This window comes from Aythya ferina, assembly GCF_964211825.1.
Source record: "Aythya ferina genome assembly, chromosome: 1".
NCBI lineage: Eukaryota > Metazoa > Chordata > Aves > Anseriformes > Anatidae > Aythya > Aythya ferina.
The window spans coordinates 24900368-24916552 of NC_140296.1; the positions used below are offsets into that span (position 1 = coordinate 24900368).

The window sequence follows — 16185 nt, forward strand, 5'->3', positions numbered from 1 at the left end:
TGCGGAAGGTTCCTGTCAGCCCACCTCTCCAGCCTGCCAAAGTCCCTCTGGGTGGCAGCATGACTCTCTGGTGTGTCAGCCACTCCCCCTAGTTTGTCATATGCAAATTTCCTTAGGGTGCCCTCTGCCCCATCATCCAGGTCATAAAATACTTCTAATATCAGTTTTCTCATGGACAGTATACTATTACTGAAACTGAGTTTATTGTGCCACTTGAGCCACTAAAATGTTTTTGATAGTTTGGTAGGAGAGTTTAAGGGGGTGGAGGGGTATTATTGTTGTGTTGTTTTTGTGTTGTTTTTTTTTTGACTTCTTTAGTGCTCTATCCTGCACTGTCCTCCTGAAAATTAGTCACACACACAATGTCATAAAATACATTGTTCTGAGGAAATGCAGGTGATGACCCTTATCTCAGATAACTTGCAAAACTATTATTTATTTAAGTAATGTCATATGTATGAATGTTAAACAAAAAATAAAGAAAACAGACCACCTTCATTCAAATAAACCACCTTCATTCATCCACTACATGCCCGCTTAATTTTAGCCTGTAAGTTTACAAGCTAAGAAGTAACTGTGAGTAGTTTTAAGTTTCTTCTTTATGGGCAGAAAACACATATGTTACATGATGTTCAGTAGTAAACATCTTAAGAATATGTATGCATTCATTAAGTTAATCCATAACAATGCTTCTACATGTCATCAAGTAAATCACCTCGATTCTTTAAAAGTAATCATGCAGACATGAGACAAATGTGTAAGCAATTCCACTTCATTTGGAGCACCATTTTCTTCCTCTTTTCTTTGTTTGACTCTCTTTGTCTCCATTAGACTAATTACCAGCCAAGTGCCCCTTATAAGAAGAGATGCCCAATGTTAGATATATGATTTAATATTAATAAAAGAAAAATATATTGAATGTTGACATCAAAAATATTATTGATTTTCTTTCACCTAAAATAAAATTCTTATAACACAACTTCCTTTCAGTACATGTACTAACTTCCACATCTGATTGTGAAATCTCTAATGTATTCTAAATGAGTTTACATCCAAATTGTGTGCCTGAAGAAATCACAAAAACCTGTGTATTTATTGAAAGCATAATAATTTAAGATTTGCCACTACAGATTTATAACTGTAGCCCAACAGTGCCATACACTGCTTTACCAAATAAACTTCCAATTATTTCATCCTCACTGGATTTTAGGGAAAACATTACAAACACACACACACACACACACAAAATAAAAATGTATTTTGCTAAGGTTTTACATGGTAGTTTTCAGATACAGATGAAAATAAAATTTGTTTAAATAAGCCAGGATTAAGGACTTTCATTAGAGAGTAGTATAAGAGATTACTAACTGTGATAATAACTAAATCTGAAATACTAGATTTATCTTGGTGGTCTTTCTAGTATTTCTTAGTCCCCTCGAAGGACATTAATATATTCTCATTAAATATATCTACTATTATGGTGATCTACCTCAAGGTGTGATCACTAGTGGAATTTACTTAGGTAGAGTACTGAACACTATTGGTTTTCTGTGTCTGGGCTTCTACTGTCTGACTGGATAATGGAAATTAGCTGTGACTGCTTGCCTAACAGATTCATAATCTCTGTATTTCTGCTTTCTGTTATCTGCCATCTCTAGCATAGGAATTTTCATAGCAGCTTGATAATAAGTTTTAAGTACAGATTCATGAAATAAAAGACTTTTTTTTTTTCTTTTCTAATTTCCTCAAATCTTTAATGTCAGAATCTTTCTTTATTTTGAGCTTTTAGCAGATCCAAATAGGATGTGAAAACTTTCCTCCCTCCAAATCTCTGTGTTGGATTTCAAATGCCTTCCTCTGATGTTTTCAGTCTATCTGGCATGACCTGGATTTTAACTGCTACTATAGGTCTGAGTTAATTTTACAACAAAGTTTTTTTACCAGCAGTTAACATAACTACTTATTTTTCTCACTTCAGATTGCCTCTGAAAGCTTATGATTCAAATTTGATTCTTAACGTAATCAAATTGCCTGGCAAAAACATTCCCAAGACTACCAAATTGCAACCATTGCCAGTTTTAGAAGTCTAGCTGCACTTTTTTCCTTTCCAATGTTATATTTACATGTGAAAAGAACAAACTTTAGCAATCTGCTCTTGCAGAATGAAAGTAATCTACTTACCAAAACCAGTAAATTACTATGATGTGAAATGTTTTCAAACCGTTGTAAAGAATTTATTTGTTCTTTTGATTCAGTTCTATTGCTAATTGACAAAGAAATGGAAGTTACTGACCCATGTATATTCAGAGCATCTCACAGAAACTTTTTGGAAGAACATTCTGTCAATGAAATGTCTAATTGTCCTTCAGGACATCTTTCATGGCTGGGTGAATGTAACTCTTCAGACTCAGATTTTACCATGTGCTTTTCTTACCTCCAATCTTCTGTGCTTGAAGACTCCATATTAAGGAGTAACAGCACTCCTTCAACTTTAGTTGAACACAACAACACATTCCATTTTTAAATTTTCTCCACTCTTCTTATCTTTCATCTCTTCTTGACTGCAGGAGTCTGTTCTCCATTATGTGGAGACTAAGTGGAAATATATAGAATTATTAAATGAAAAATGTGTTTAATAACATTGTTTACTGGAGTAAAGAAGCCCAAACTTTACCAAATGTGTCTAAAAATGCAAAATGAAATTCTATTGCTTCTACTGAGGAAGGTGTTTTCTAACAACACTGAAGAAAGGTGTCTAGGAAAGGAAGCCAAGTACTTGGCTGGAATCAGGGGCCATTATTTCCTCAGTGCTGCAACTATTGCAGCCTAGAGTCAGAAGATCACAGTTAGAACCCCTTCTCTCCCACTCTTCTACTCATGCCAGTAGAAGACATGACAGGCTTTTAGGCAAAGGCCTCTCGCAAGGTGAAGATGTGTTAAGATGACAGAGGTAGATTGTGAGAATCTCTTCAGTATAGGTGATTCCTGGTCTTTCACAGAGTTAACAGAACTCTGTGCAAGGTACAGACAGGGGTGCAGAAACACCTAATGAAAGCACTGTATTAAAAGCCAAATACATTGTGAGAAGTTCTCAGATATACCAGTAAACATCATATCAAGAAAACCAACTTGTTAAGAATTCCATCAGCCAGCATATTATACGTTTCCAGTTACATAATTAATTTTGTTTTTCATAGCATGTATGCTACATCATGACATGATTTTTCTTATCTTTGTATGCCTTAAATGTATATCTCCCTATATCTTTGTGTATGAACATAAATATCATCTACAATACGCAAACTTTTGTAGCTGAAAGGACTATGCATAATGCCCGAAGAGGGTTTCATTTGTATCTGTTTTGCCATATAACACAAATCACTCACTCCCGTGTCTTCAAAAAAGTGAATCATGTTGTCAAATAGCATCTCAGCTCCACTCTGGATAGAAAATATTGCCAATGCTTGTAAATTTAACATAAGCATAGCATTTTTTCAAATATCCCTGAAGTAGCATGGAATTTTTTTTGCTCTCTGGCAACCTTTGCAAAGCAGAATGAAAGACATCACTACCACCACACTGAAGCTTAATGGTAGATAAAATAAAATACTGTTCTCCTTTTTCCTTTACTATTGCTGCTAAGATTTCTGTGAGTTAACTTTCCTTAATATACACACAAGCTTTCTACCTGGGACAGTAATTACCATTCACCTATTTCAGAGACAAAGTAATGGAAATCTTGTAGAAAGTCTCTTTGAGCTGTTGTAGTCATAGACTCTCAGACTCTGCTTTATCTTCTGTATCGCTACTATGTCACTTTTTATCTGCTAGACAGTATGAAACAAAGAGCTTTTATAGCTGCAGCTATTAAAAAAAAAAAAAAAAAAAAAAAAAAAAAAAAAAAAAAGTGTAAAATTCTGCCCCCAATCAATCAAATAGAAAAATTTTGATTTTAATTTTGCATTTTAGGTTCAGGAACTAGAAGCTCATTTTTTCATAAGTTTTCACAACAAATAGGATCACTGTCTTTTGCAACTAGATTATAGCTCTTTAGCAGAGCTAAGAGTTAAACACAAATATCCCAATGTTAGGGCCACACTGCTGTCTCACAAATGTGAATATCCTGTGGGTGCTGCCCTTTGTCTGATGTTGCTATAGGCATTGATCTACACAGAAATAGAAACAGTTCCTCCCACCAGTTACTGTTGTTGCTGAAGTGAAAATGATGCATGCCAGTTCCAAAGATGTGGTGATCCATGTGAGGATGAAATGAAATTTGCACAGAAAAAAAAGAATCAGAGCAGTACACTGAACTAGTTGGGATTGCACAGTAAAAGACAGTGTAATTAAAAGTAAATCTAGATATTCTGATAAGATTATTATATTTACAAATTTATGATTTATGTAAAATGGGGGCTATCCTTTTACAAAAGAGTTATAGAAGACATCATGTCATGTATAGGAGATTTTGCCTGTGTAAAGACTACGTAAGATCTTCCTTCTGTATGTCTCAAAAGAGCAGAATTTCATTTGAAATGATTAACATTCCAGAAAACAAAGATCATTTCAGACATTTTGGCAAATAGGTATCTCAAGGCTTTTGAGTCTTTCTTCTCTAAATAAGTAGTCTCAATAGAAATTAAAACAGTTATTTTACTATGGGAATTTGTATAGTTACTATAAAATCATTTTAAATGTACTTACTACACCTTCATTTTCTGTTATAGAGAATTAATTTTTTTTAGCTATCCACTCAGGATCTGGTAGCAAAACTTTAAGTGGTGAGGGAGAATAGTGCCTTCTAGCAAAGATATGATTTACCACAATTTGGCCACAGAGAGGAAGAATTCGAAAGTTAGAAGTCAGTCCATAAAACTACAGATAAATCTTTTGTTTTAAAAATCCTGAGGTTTGAACCTGTCTCGTGGATTGGAGGCTCTAATTATTAGGTAAAGTTTAGAAAGGTTGGTGTAGAATACCCCAGTACAGGAGCTAAGATCAGGTTTCTCACATGCCAGTGCATTACCATTGGGCTGCTAGCATGCACCAAGCATCTGTGTTTCTAAAGAGTGTTTCATTTCTCCCCAAGGCTTTCTCATTGTTAGCTTTCTCAATTAGAATATTTGTGAGCTGGAAGCTAAATTAAGCCTAGCGTATGTAGGCACGGTTCCTCAGTACAGGGTGTGCCTTTGTAGAAACCTGACAACTTTGATCCTGTCTTTGAGCTCTGCAAGCAGATAGAGTCAGAACATGGCTTTTCCTGTAGAATGTGTGCTTGTTTTAAGTATTTCAAACTTGAAACTAATCAAAAACTTTCAAGACAAAATCCAGACATGAATGTTGAGAGATTCCTTGTTTTTCATGTATGTGTTATCTTTTAAAAGTTTTTATCAGATTCTATTTTAAAAGCATTGAATATATCATTTAACAGAATTCATTTTTTTTGGTTATCATTTCATACATATTTAAATTCAATCCCCTTTTGCTTCTTACCTTACTAATTACATTTTTTCTATTGAAACAGTTTGATTACCCTCTTCAGTGGCCTGTCTTAAGAAACCTTTGCTTACATGTGAATATTTTGAATTAATGATAAATGAAATTCCTTTTTGCTGTCAAAACTAAATTGTAAAAATGCATTGCATGGCTTTGAAAATCAGTACACTCTATTAGCAGACCTGTCAATATAAAAAGTGCATTCCATTTCCACCTCTTGCTCTAATAACCTTTTCTATGTTACTCAGAGGCAGTTCACATAATCAGAGTATATTGTCAGCTTACTGGAGTTGGGGAAGCATGAAATGAAAATCGCGTTAATATTGATCCAATTCTCTTACTTGCAAGTGTCCTTGATGTCCTTTCCACTGAACAATAACTGTTGGTGTGATGTAGTTATTTTCGTGTTGGCTATTACTGTACTTTAGTAAAATGGTAGGAAATAGGAATATTTTATTGCTCTTAATTATTTTTCTTGTGTATCATCTTTGCCTGTTTAAGTGATCCACAGCACATCAGGAAATTCAGTTTCTTTCTGCAATTTATCAAACTATAGTATCCACTGAGAGGCTACATTTCAAACTGACAGGGATTTGTAAAGGTCATCAGTCATGAAATATGAATCCATTCTTGTGTGTACAAGTTACAGTGGCAAACTACATCTTAATCCAAATATAAACATTTGGCTGGTTTAAGTTCCAGTTAGAAGGACTTCTAGTTGCAGTCAGACTGAAGACTGACCTTCAGATGTGTGAAAATGCCTTATAACATCTGCTAGACTGGCCATATCCTGTCACCCTCTGGCTCGTTATGACCTGTACTGAATCAGTGCAGGTTCCTTCTCACAAGCTCAGAACATCTGAAATCTCAAATAAGTATAATACTTATGACTTCTAAAAAATAATTTAATATCACTCAGAATCTTAGTTTTCCTATCTGTAAACTAAAGGGAGAAAAAAATAAATAAATAAATAAATAAATAAAAGTGTCCAGCATAGTAATTTCATCCTTTTTTCTATATAGGACCTTTTATACTGATACACAACAATTTAACCACAACTATTTATTTAAAAAAAAAAAAAAAGTCTCTTGAGAAACACATTAATTTTGTCCTTGCTTTTATTCTCAGTCTCCTCATCATTGTCAGTCTCACTGTTACAATGCAAAACACCTGAGAAGTTATGAGAGTATAATGTATACAACAATAAAGTATTTATAAATGACTCACCTAGAGAAAATGTGGTCAGATAGCAGGTATAAAAATTAGACATAGAGGAAAATGTTTGGAAAGTCTCAGATTAATTTTCTTTTTATCTATTACTTATTATTATGATCTTCTTATTATTACTTATTATCTAAGTATTTATCTATTACAGAAAATAAAAATATGTTTTGGTTTTGCTTTTAGGTAAAAAGTAATTTCCAAAATAAATACATGCAATTTTTAATTTCTACACAATTTTTCCAGTTTTTCCCCTCATTTCTTCAATGATCTTTGATAAGGAAAATATGATTTAGGTCCCTCTGGCTTTTATTAAATCTATTAAAACCAGCCCTCCTTTAATAAGAGTCACTTCTCTGATTCTCCAGGGAAACTAAATTATATGCCAGTCAAAGCTGCCAGTTTCAGAAACACATTGCAATTTAAATCACAGCCCCAACAGACACAGGTGGGGACAGTTCATCACAATATGCCAGCAATGTTCTGCTCCTCCAAGGCTCTTGAGCAGACACAGAGATACCTGGTCCCCTCTTCCCATGGAGTGAACTGAGCCCTGGAAGGGCTGGCTCTGAAGCCATGCAGAAAGATATTGGGCCAGGGGGAGTGGTTACCATGTCGATTATTTAATCTTGCTGGGTTTTGTAGAGGTCAGTCTACAGACTGCCAAGCAGCTGCTCTCCATAAATGTGACCGCTGTGAGGGTCCCGGTGCCTAATCAAGTTAGTAAAGATTAGCAATGAAAGCAGGATTTTAAACTGTTATAATATATAAAACAGGAAGATTATCTCCTGAAATGTTTTATAAGTATTTTCAAGTATTAATCATATCAAATGAAAAAAAGAAAAAAAAAGAAAAGAGGGGGTAGTTAATAGTGTTGCATTTTAATTTAAGCTTGACTGTTCCTGTGAAAGTTAGAGTTTGTATAATAAACAAAACAGTACATTCAAAGTCTGTTGATAAATTTTACCTGTGATATAATTTCATGATTTACATCATCACCTGTGAGGTAGTTTCCTGTGAGGAACTAATTCTGAATTCCTTTATTCAACAGCATGTTAAAATATACCTCAGGTTATTATAACTCAGGAAAAAATAATAATAATAATTCTACAGAGCAGTGCATATATGTGACCTGTAAGAGAAGAAAAAGCAATTTTATCCTTGAAAGTTTCTGAGGAAAGCTAAGCTTCACAAAAACTGTACTTTAGATTCTATAAAAGAGGGTTTTTAATTAAATGCAGCATTTTACTGTAAAGAGAACAGACTTTACTTATGTCAAAATGCTCCTTTAGAAGCCACATAAAACTGTAAAAGACAATATATGAAAAAGCTTTCTTACAGAAAAGAAGAACACCATCCCATGGAGCAGATTTCCAGATGTTTGGAAACATTAGAATTTCCTGTCAGTATATTTAGGTAACATTAAAATGAGGTTAACTTTCCATTCTGCCATCTCTCTTCAAAGATCAAAGAGCGCTCACTGCATAAATTGCCTTATCGGTAATTCGTTGAAGTAAACTATGGAAACAACTTTATAAGAAGCAGTAGTCTTCTTTTGTTGGTTACAGTATTACCAAGCAAACTTTTCTTAAAATTAACCATGTTATTACCTCACTATAAGTATGCTAAGTACAGAGGAAAAAAAAAAAAAAAAGAAAAAAAAAAAAACTTTTGAATAATAAATGCACAGCAGTGAAGATGGAAGCAAAAACTCCTTTTCAATATTCAACAAAATCGTGGTAATCAGTGTAAAGTCTAACAAAATCAACTTACATAATAGAAGCGTAATCAACAATACGCTATTTTTGTACTGCTTATTTTAAATATATTTAGGGATACCGTTTATGGGTTTAGACACTAACAGTATCTTTGAAATTCAGACTGTGACCTCAGAACCTGTTGTGACCTGCAGCATTTATTGATTTCATTGAAAACTGAGAAACAAAAATTCAAATATTACAATAAAAACAACAAAATATTTATTTAAATATTGCATATATTAGATGATTCTAGAAGCTGTAGCTACTAAATAACTTGAGATCCTCCTGTTCTTGGAAAATTATTAATTTTTTATTTTCTTTATTGTTGTTATTGGGTTTGTTAGTTGTTTTTTTTGTTCTTTGCGGGCTTTTTTTTGGTCAGATTAATAGTTTCTGTTACTTTTTAAGGAAAATTAAATACCTGAAATTCGTAATTTTTTCTCAATGCTATACAGGTTTACCATGCAGCTCACATATAAAATACATACCTCTTCATTGAAGTCAGGGTTTTGCAGATGAGTGCTAGTTGCTTTCTTTGTTTTCTGTTAAAGATTAGCTCTTTTCAGTTATCCTAAAGCCAGTTTTTACCATGCAATGATCAAGATGATAACAGGTGTAACAAATGATGGATTAAAAAATATATATATATTTTTTAATCTTATTTAGTCTTATACATACGTTTTCTTGAAATACATTTATGACAGAACCTTCAAGTTTCAAGACATTAGGGCACTAACTTCAGCGGGACTTCAGTGAGAGCTGGCTTATTCCTTTAAGTTCTTTGCAAACTGCTGTTTTAAGAAATATTTACCTTCTTATTTCATGGTTTCTTTCTAAGTTCCAGTCTGGAAAAACATCCTTTAATAAGGATCTTGCTTCTTTGAGCACTGATAGCATCTGCCAGTTCCAGTTCTGAACACCCTGATGTTAAAATGTTTCTTTCGTCAAATTATATTTAATTTCTTTTTTCTTTCTCTTATTTAAAAGCATTTGAAACATTTTCTAATTAGACTTAAGAACTGACATTAATACAATTCTGTATTATATTTTAAAAAAGAAACTTGGTGTGTCTTGAGAGCAGTTTGAAATGAAGTATCTGGAAATGAATTCCATTTCATAGTAATTTTGCCATGACTTTAAAAAATAATTTGAGTTTTTATTTTTTACAAACATGCTGAAATATCAAATATTAATTTATTCATCACTCCTTTTTATATCATTGTTAACAATACTAGACATAGTTTTATGTCATATAATTTTTTATTCAGTTTGTTGTCTGTTTTTAAAGAGACAAGTTGTTTTTCTTTTTACTCTTATTTTGAGAGCTCCTCTTATTTTATAACCTTTTTGAAGTCATCTTGAAATTTAAAAATAGAACATCTGTGACAGATCTGTTTTGAACATATTTCACATTTCAGGATCCAAGGAGATCTGGTGGTCTGTGGTATTCGCTTGTTAATTTCTTGATGAATGGGTAGAAAGGCCAAGAAGTGCACTCAGTACAGCACGTCTTCTGAAGATAGATGATCTCAAATAAATTCTATTCCCAATCAGTTTTTGATTTGTTAGGTGTTAAACCATTTCTTTGTAAGGACAGTGTTTACAAGCCTTGTAATGAGACAGCCCTGTGAGACCTTACTCTTCTTGCTGTAATTTTGATAAATGGAACTCTAATTCATAAAGGATATAGTGATTGAAGGGCAACTCTGGGTCTCGTACACTTTCATTTAGATAAATGTTTAGTACAGTACAGCAAAACTGAGGTGCACTCAACAAAGTGATAAATTTAAACAACAGCCAAACCAGAGCCTTTTCCATCACAAGAAAGAAGCACTATTTACTATATTTCTTTTAGATAAATGTATGTTTAATATTATAAACCAGAATGGCTTTTAGAAGCATTTGTCTTGTTGCTCAGCTCCAAATTTGCCAAACTAATTTAGTGCCTTCTCCTCTACCACATTTCTTACACTGGTGTATAGCAATATTTCTGTAATCTGGTAACTGGAACCCTCATCACAAGGGATTTAAAATGCACTAAATTTCAGGTTCTTCTGCTGATGCATCTTAGTAATAATGTGAACTTTTTTCTTGTGATTGCATCTCTTTGTGCATAAATAATTTGAAAGGATCGTCACTAATCTAATCAGTTACTACATAAATGGTTGAAACTATTATTATTCCAGATTAGTACTTTTGAAGTAATTTATTTGAATATTATTACATCTTATAAAGCTCAGAAACTTCCATAACACTCACTAAAACTACCAAAAAGGAAGACAAACATATTTTCCTGCTTTCTTCCTCCACTGTGTTAGTTCAGCTCAGATCCGGTCTCCTTCATTGTCAAATGCTTCACACTAGGAGCTATTACCTGTGTCAAATGCTGAACTCCCTTGTAGTAAGCACAAGCAAACAAAATTCCAATAGTAGTTAAATACTCAAGACAGTTCTGATGTAATATAACCAAAGGTCTGTTACAGCACATTACTCCATTATGTTTTCCAAAATTCCTACAATTCTTACTCTTTTTTTTGTGAATTAGGGAAAAAAAAATATAACTAATTTGAGTGAATAGTTACAGTTAGTTGCACTAAATAGTGTTAGTATTTAGCACTATATTTTCACTCATTATGCAAGAGAGGTAAAGATCACAGCTTAGTAAATGAACACAGCAAATATATTGGCATATCAGCATATATGTCAACATCAGTAGTGCCTTTATCACTATCAGTAACAGCATTGTCCTCATGGAGATAGCAACAATTGGGAAGACTAGAGATGCTGTCCTTAATTTTGAGCTTAATGAAAAACTGCTTTTTTTTTTTGTTTGTTTGTCTTAACCATGTTCTGTAGCACCAGAAATAGCAATTTGGATAATAACAATAATATAGAGAAGGTTATTTTTAGACTTTAAAATGTGAGGTCTCAGTTTGTGGTAGAGTCTGATATCAAGTGGCATGTTAACAGTTATCTTCAAACAGAGTAAACACACTAAAGGTAAAATATGTCTCCAGAATTTTTATTTATAAGCTGTGATTCTTCTGTGCATGAAGTAATTAAAAGACTCATATAAATATGAGTGGGAAATAAAAACATAACACCTTCCCCACTGTTTTTAATAACAGAACTGCCTGACACATCAATTCAATTCCATGCATGTATCTTCACTAGCCTGTTTACTATATTCCAGTTAATTGTCCTGTATGAATATGAGGCCATGAGTTTTAATACACTTTACCTCATCACTTTACATCTGCCATAGTAGCACTCATCAAGCTCAGGCATTATGGCAAACAATCAAAACGAGAATAAAACTTTCTACCAACAAAGAAACACTGTGCCTACCTTCTTCTTACTCTTTATTGAGATTACCAGTCTCCTACTTCACCTTTCTGTCCCTCCTATCTCCCAAACCAAAATCATGGCAGATTTTGAATTCCCAAAACCATCTCCTTTACTTAGAGTAGGTGGTTTGAGCTCTGAGACATCAGTCAGAGTCAGAATACCAAGAACCCAAGAGACACTCCTGCTGAATTTCTTGCATGTTGAAAACTAATGGAAAAACATAGAACATAGAGCAAAAAATAATTATTAACAGCAGGAGGGTCTTTGTGAAACAGAGTTTGTATTTTACTCAAGATATATTTTGAAAGACAGACTAAGGCTGTGTATTTTGTAGACCTTGATAAAGACCTTTTTCAATACAGATGTTTTATTCTGTATTTTTCACTATTTATAGTATTTATAGTATTTTCACTAAAATACTGTTCAGCTAAGTTTACAACACATAACTTTTTTTTAGGCACTGAAGAAGATGTAGTGAAGTCCAAGAAAACTTTCCGAAGTCAAGCTGTGGTAAATCAGAATGCAGAAACAGAGCTTATGCTGGAAGGAGACGATGATGCTGTCAGTCTGCTCCAGGAGAAAGAGATTGACAACCTTGCAGGTAATTATGATTTTTCATTACAACTAAGATAAAAGTCTGTTTTTAACTTGTTAATTCTGAACCTTTGCAGTTATTGTCTTAATATTGATGGCTAAGTATGCAATTACACGGAGAACAGCATCTTTATTTTCTAGATGTAATATGGATGTTCTGCGTCCATGAACTAGGGGAACTGATTACAGAGTATGTGCCCATTATACAATCTTTCACCAGAGGTGTGAAAAGTAACAGTACCTCAAGTGCTCTTATGATTGCACGTGACATGTTATTGAAAATTCTATAAAACCACTGTGGAGCAGTTCTTTTTTGGTTGAAATAGAAATGAGGGTTAATTCTAAAACTCAATGTTTTGTGAGTCAGTGTGGCTGTGATCTTTCATGACCTGATCCCAAGTGCCACGCAACTTGTTGAGAAACTTCTACACTCCTACTGGCACCCAGTGCTCTCATTCATCGGTGTGTGAAGGGGAACCTGAGGTATCAGCCCTGAAAGGGAATATTACCTGCTGTAAATAGGGACTAAGAACAAATGAAACTGTAAGCAAGGCACGGACTTCATTAGGTACAATTAGAGTTGGGAATTAATCCCCTGTAGAAACATTCATGAGAGATCCTTTCTAGTCCTTTCTCCCTGTGTGAAGGTCTGCAGTGAGGTCTCAGTTTTATCCATGTTCCAGCAGGTTCTGTTAGAGCTCCGTCTTGAAAAAATATTATGTTTCCTGGGGAAGCAATCTGGAAAGAAAGGCATGCTGAAAGTTGAAAATGCAATCTCCTCTCACATGAGATAAAAATGTGAGAACTGTGAAATGCAGTATGGATTTTTTAGGTTAACTTACTTAGGAATACCTTTATTAAATTACTCGATTAAGGGGAAGTTTTTTGATGTCTGAGGATTTTTTTCAGTATAATTGAATTTCTACAATAGCTATCTTTGCTCCTGCATTTTCTTCTGATGCCCTAGTGGAAATCTGAAACAAAGATAAGATCATAAATGGATATTAAAAAATAAAAAATAAAAACTAAGTGGAATTTAGTCTCATGCTTTGAAACTAGAGTGGAGGGCAGACATAGATACTTTTATCTGGGAGCAACCTTCAGTATATTATCATAGTTAATACATCAATGTGCTTTCTCAATCTGCAGCTAACCATTGCTGAAACACTTGTTTTAAGTCAATAAAACAGTAAGGCAAACAGGACCATTAGTGGGGGTAATTTGATCAATATCCCTTTCTCTTTTAGAAGGGAAAACTCAGTATGGTTTTGGCTAAGTTCTCATATATAAGAGCAATGCTTCCAGCCAAAAATATATACTGTTGCTATAGCTTAAAGGCTGCAACAAGCAACTACATTGCAGTATGTATTAGAACTGCAAAGAGGTCAGGAAAAATTCTTGCCCAGTCTGGAAAACCTCACAGTCAGGCCTCAAAACTGCCATTTCATTCAAATAGACTGATGTGATATAATCCTTATAGTTGCATCCATCTAAAGGAAAAAAAAAAAAAAAAAAAAAAAAAAAAAAGTGTATATCTTACCAGAGATCCCTATGTAGAAAACATCCCCTGCTCCTTTAGAACATAGAACAGTAATTCTAGTCCTTTTCTTTTACAGTACAAACAGTGGGGTAATGTAGGTATTAGCAAAACAGAAATGATAGAATTTGAAACAAGTCAACTTTTCAAATATTGACAGTCTGTCCTAACAGTGTCAGTGTTTGTGTTTCCAATCAACACTAAGAAGAGAAACAAGGTGCTTCCAAGTCTGGTGAGGTGACAGGATATTGGTGCTGTATGTGTACCAAAACCTGTGAACGTCTCAAAAAGAACCCACCTTCTACAACCTCATTTTTTCTATCAGATTAATTGCAACCTTTGCTACTCAACTCTTGCTCATATTAGAAGTGGAAATAATTCTGAAAGTTAATGATCCAACCCAGTATCATATGTGTTTCCTGTAAATTTTACCAACCAATCGGTGAGAAAAACTAAATCCCTCCATACCTTCTGTCTATATTGCTGCATGATTTTGTATAGAATGATGTCAATGTTTTCTATGGTTTTCACTGTTTACAATGTGACTCTGAAACTTGAGACCAGGAACTGAAATCAAGAAAATCAGTAGGCAAGGAAGGTGGATTTTATGCCTAAGAAATTTAGAATAACATCTGATGGCTCTGAAGAGAGCCCAATAAAACCATACTGTCCACTCTTACTTAATTCTGAAGAGTTATGTTGATTCGGTGTATGTAATCTGGAAATCTTTGAGACATATCAAGTTATGGTATATCACAACATCATTTATATCTAGTTACTGTTCAGATTGGAATGACACATAGGAATTTCTATATTCAGTTATGCTCTCAATTTAACTTTAAAGCTTAAATCAATTTAAACTTGGTTTACAGTGATTTGGAATGCCTCAGTAAGGCATAGGAATTAAACAAAATCATTATAAACCAGGTTTAAATTGATTTAAGATTGTCCACATTTAACTAAAACAATTTAACATTGTTTATTCCATGAAACTAAGGCAGCTTTTAAAAAGGCAGCTTTTAAGGTTCTAGAAAACTTTTAATGAGGAGAATATAAATATTACAATATTTTGATATGTGAAGTAAGGCTAAAAAAGGAACGTCTGAAACAGATTGAGACTGTTCTTACAAAGTTATCTGTACATACCTTTTGTTCCAGAGACTCTTTATAGTTTTTCATCAACCATGTGGCACAAATCAATGTAAAGTTCACTTTGATAAATTACATATGGGATGGTGAATTTTTTAGATAATTATAGTCTGAATATTTTTATTATATAATCTTAGTATTCCATATGTTGCAATGGCAGTCGGTCAGATTTCATTATATTAAGTAGCATTTTAATAAAATATAAAAATCAGATTCCATGTTATTACATTCTTAGAATTATGAATTCTAAGTTTGCATCAAGATTTTTAACTAAAGCAGTATTTTATCTGTCTTACAGTATAAGTTATCAAAAGATGTTCTCATTTTAGCACATACATATTAAAACATTTTACATTTTTCTGTTTCAGTTTTAGCTCCTTTACTTCCCAGACTGTTCACTTCAAGAGGCAAGTCACATCTCTGTTAGAACTAATGATTGAGATAGCATAGTCTATTTTAACACTTTTCTAATATATTGTGAATCTGTGGGTAATATAATCAAATTCAGTGTAGTAACTTGATATTACTAACTCTTCTCCTTCTCTTTTTCTCTTCAATTTTCTAACACTGCAGTAGGGCTCTCACATACTTACCTTTTGTCATAAGAGCTTGAGAATGCAAATTTGCTAACAGTTTGTCTTCTGCGTAATAGATTATTTTTTTTTTAGTTAAAAAAATATATGGATGTGTTCTAATATCAGAAGCTAGCTTTCTCAAAAGGAAATATGCTTTAATAGATAATTAAAATTCTTTCACCAAATTTCATTTTAAAAAAGTGCACAGATCTCACAGATCTGGCACTAAGATAGATCATAGCAGATAAATATTGAATCATTTAGGTTTTATGAATTTTACATTTTAGAAATGTTTTCTTTGTCACGGAGTTGCAGTTGGCTTGCTGAGAACTGTGCACATCTGAGAACAGAATTTAGCTTAATCTATTTTGTCATATGACTGGTGGTACTAGCAAATAGGCCCAGCCGAGCAAAGTATCCCTGATAAATTCTTTTGCAACTCTCAAAAAAGTAGTTTCTAGTAAAGAAGAAAGGAAATAAAGATAGAAGTATGTGAGGCTTTGG

General features: G+C 33.4%; 1 protein-coding gene across 10 annotated transcripts in view; it reads left to right on the forward strand.

Annotated features, from left to right (window-relative positions):
• The window catches only part of NBEA (neurobeachin), a 522340-nt gene that overhangs the window by 340628 nt on the left and 165527 nt on the right, over positions 1-16185 (forward strand). For 8 of the 10 annotated variants that reach the window (XM_084537470.1, XM_084537471.1, XM_084537462.1 and 5 more), the window contains 2 exons: positions 12284-12427; positions 15475-15513. In XM_084537470.1, the coding sequence (XP_084393596.1) occupies positions 12284-12427; positions 15475-15513 (183 nt within the window). The remainder of the gene's footprint in view (positions 1-12283; positions 12428-15474; positions 15514-16185) is intronic. The other 2 variants (XM_084537466.1, XM_084537469.1) reach the window with 1 other exon arrangement.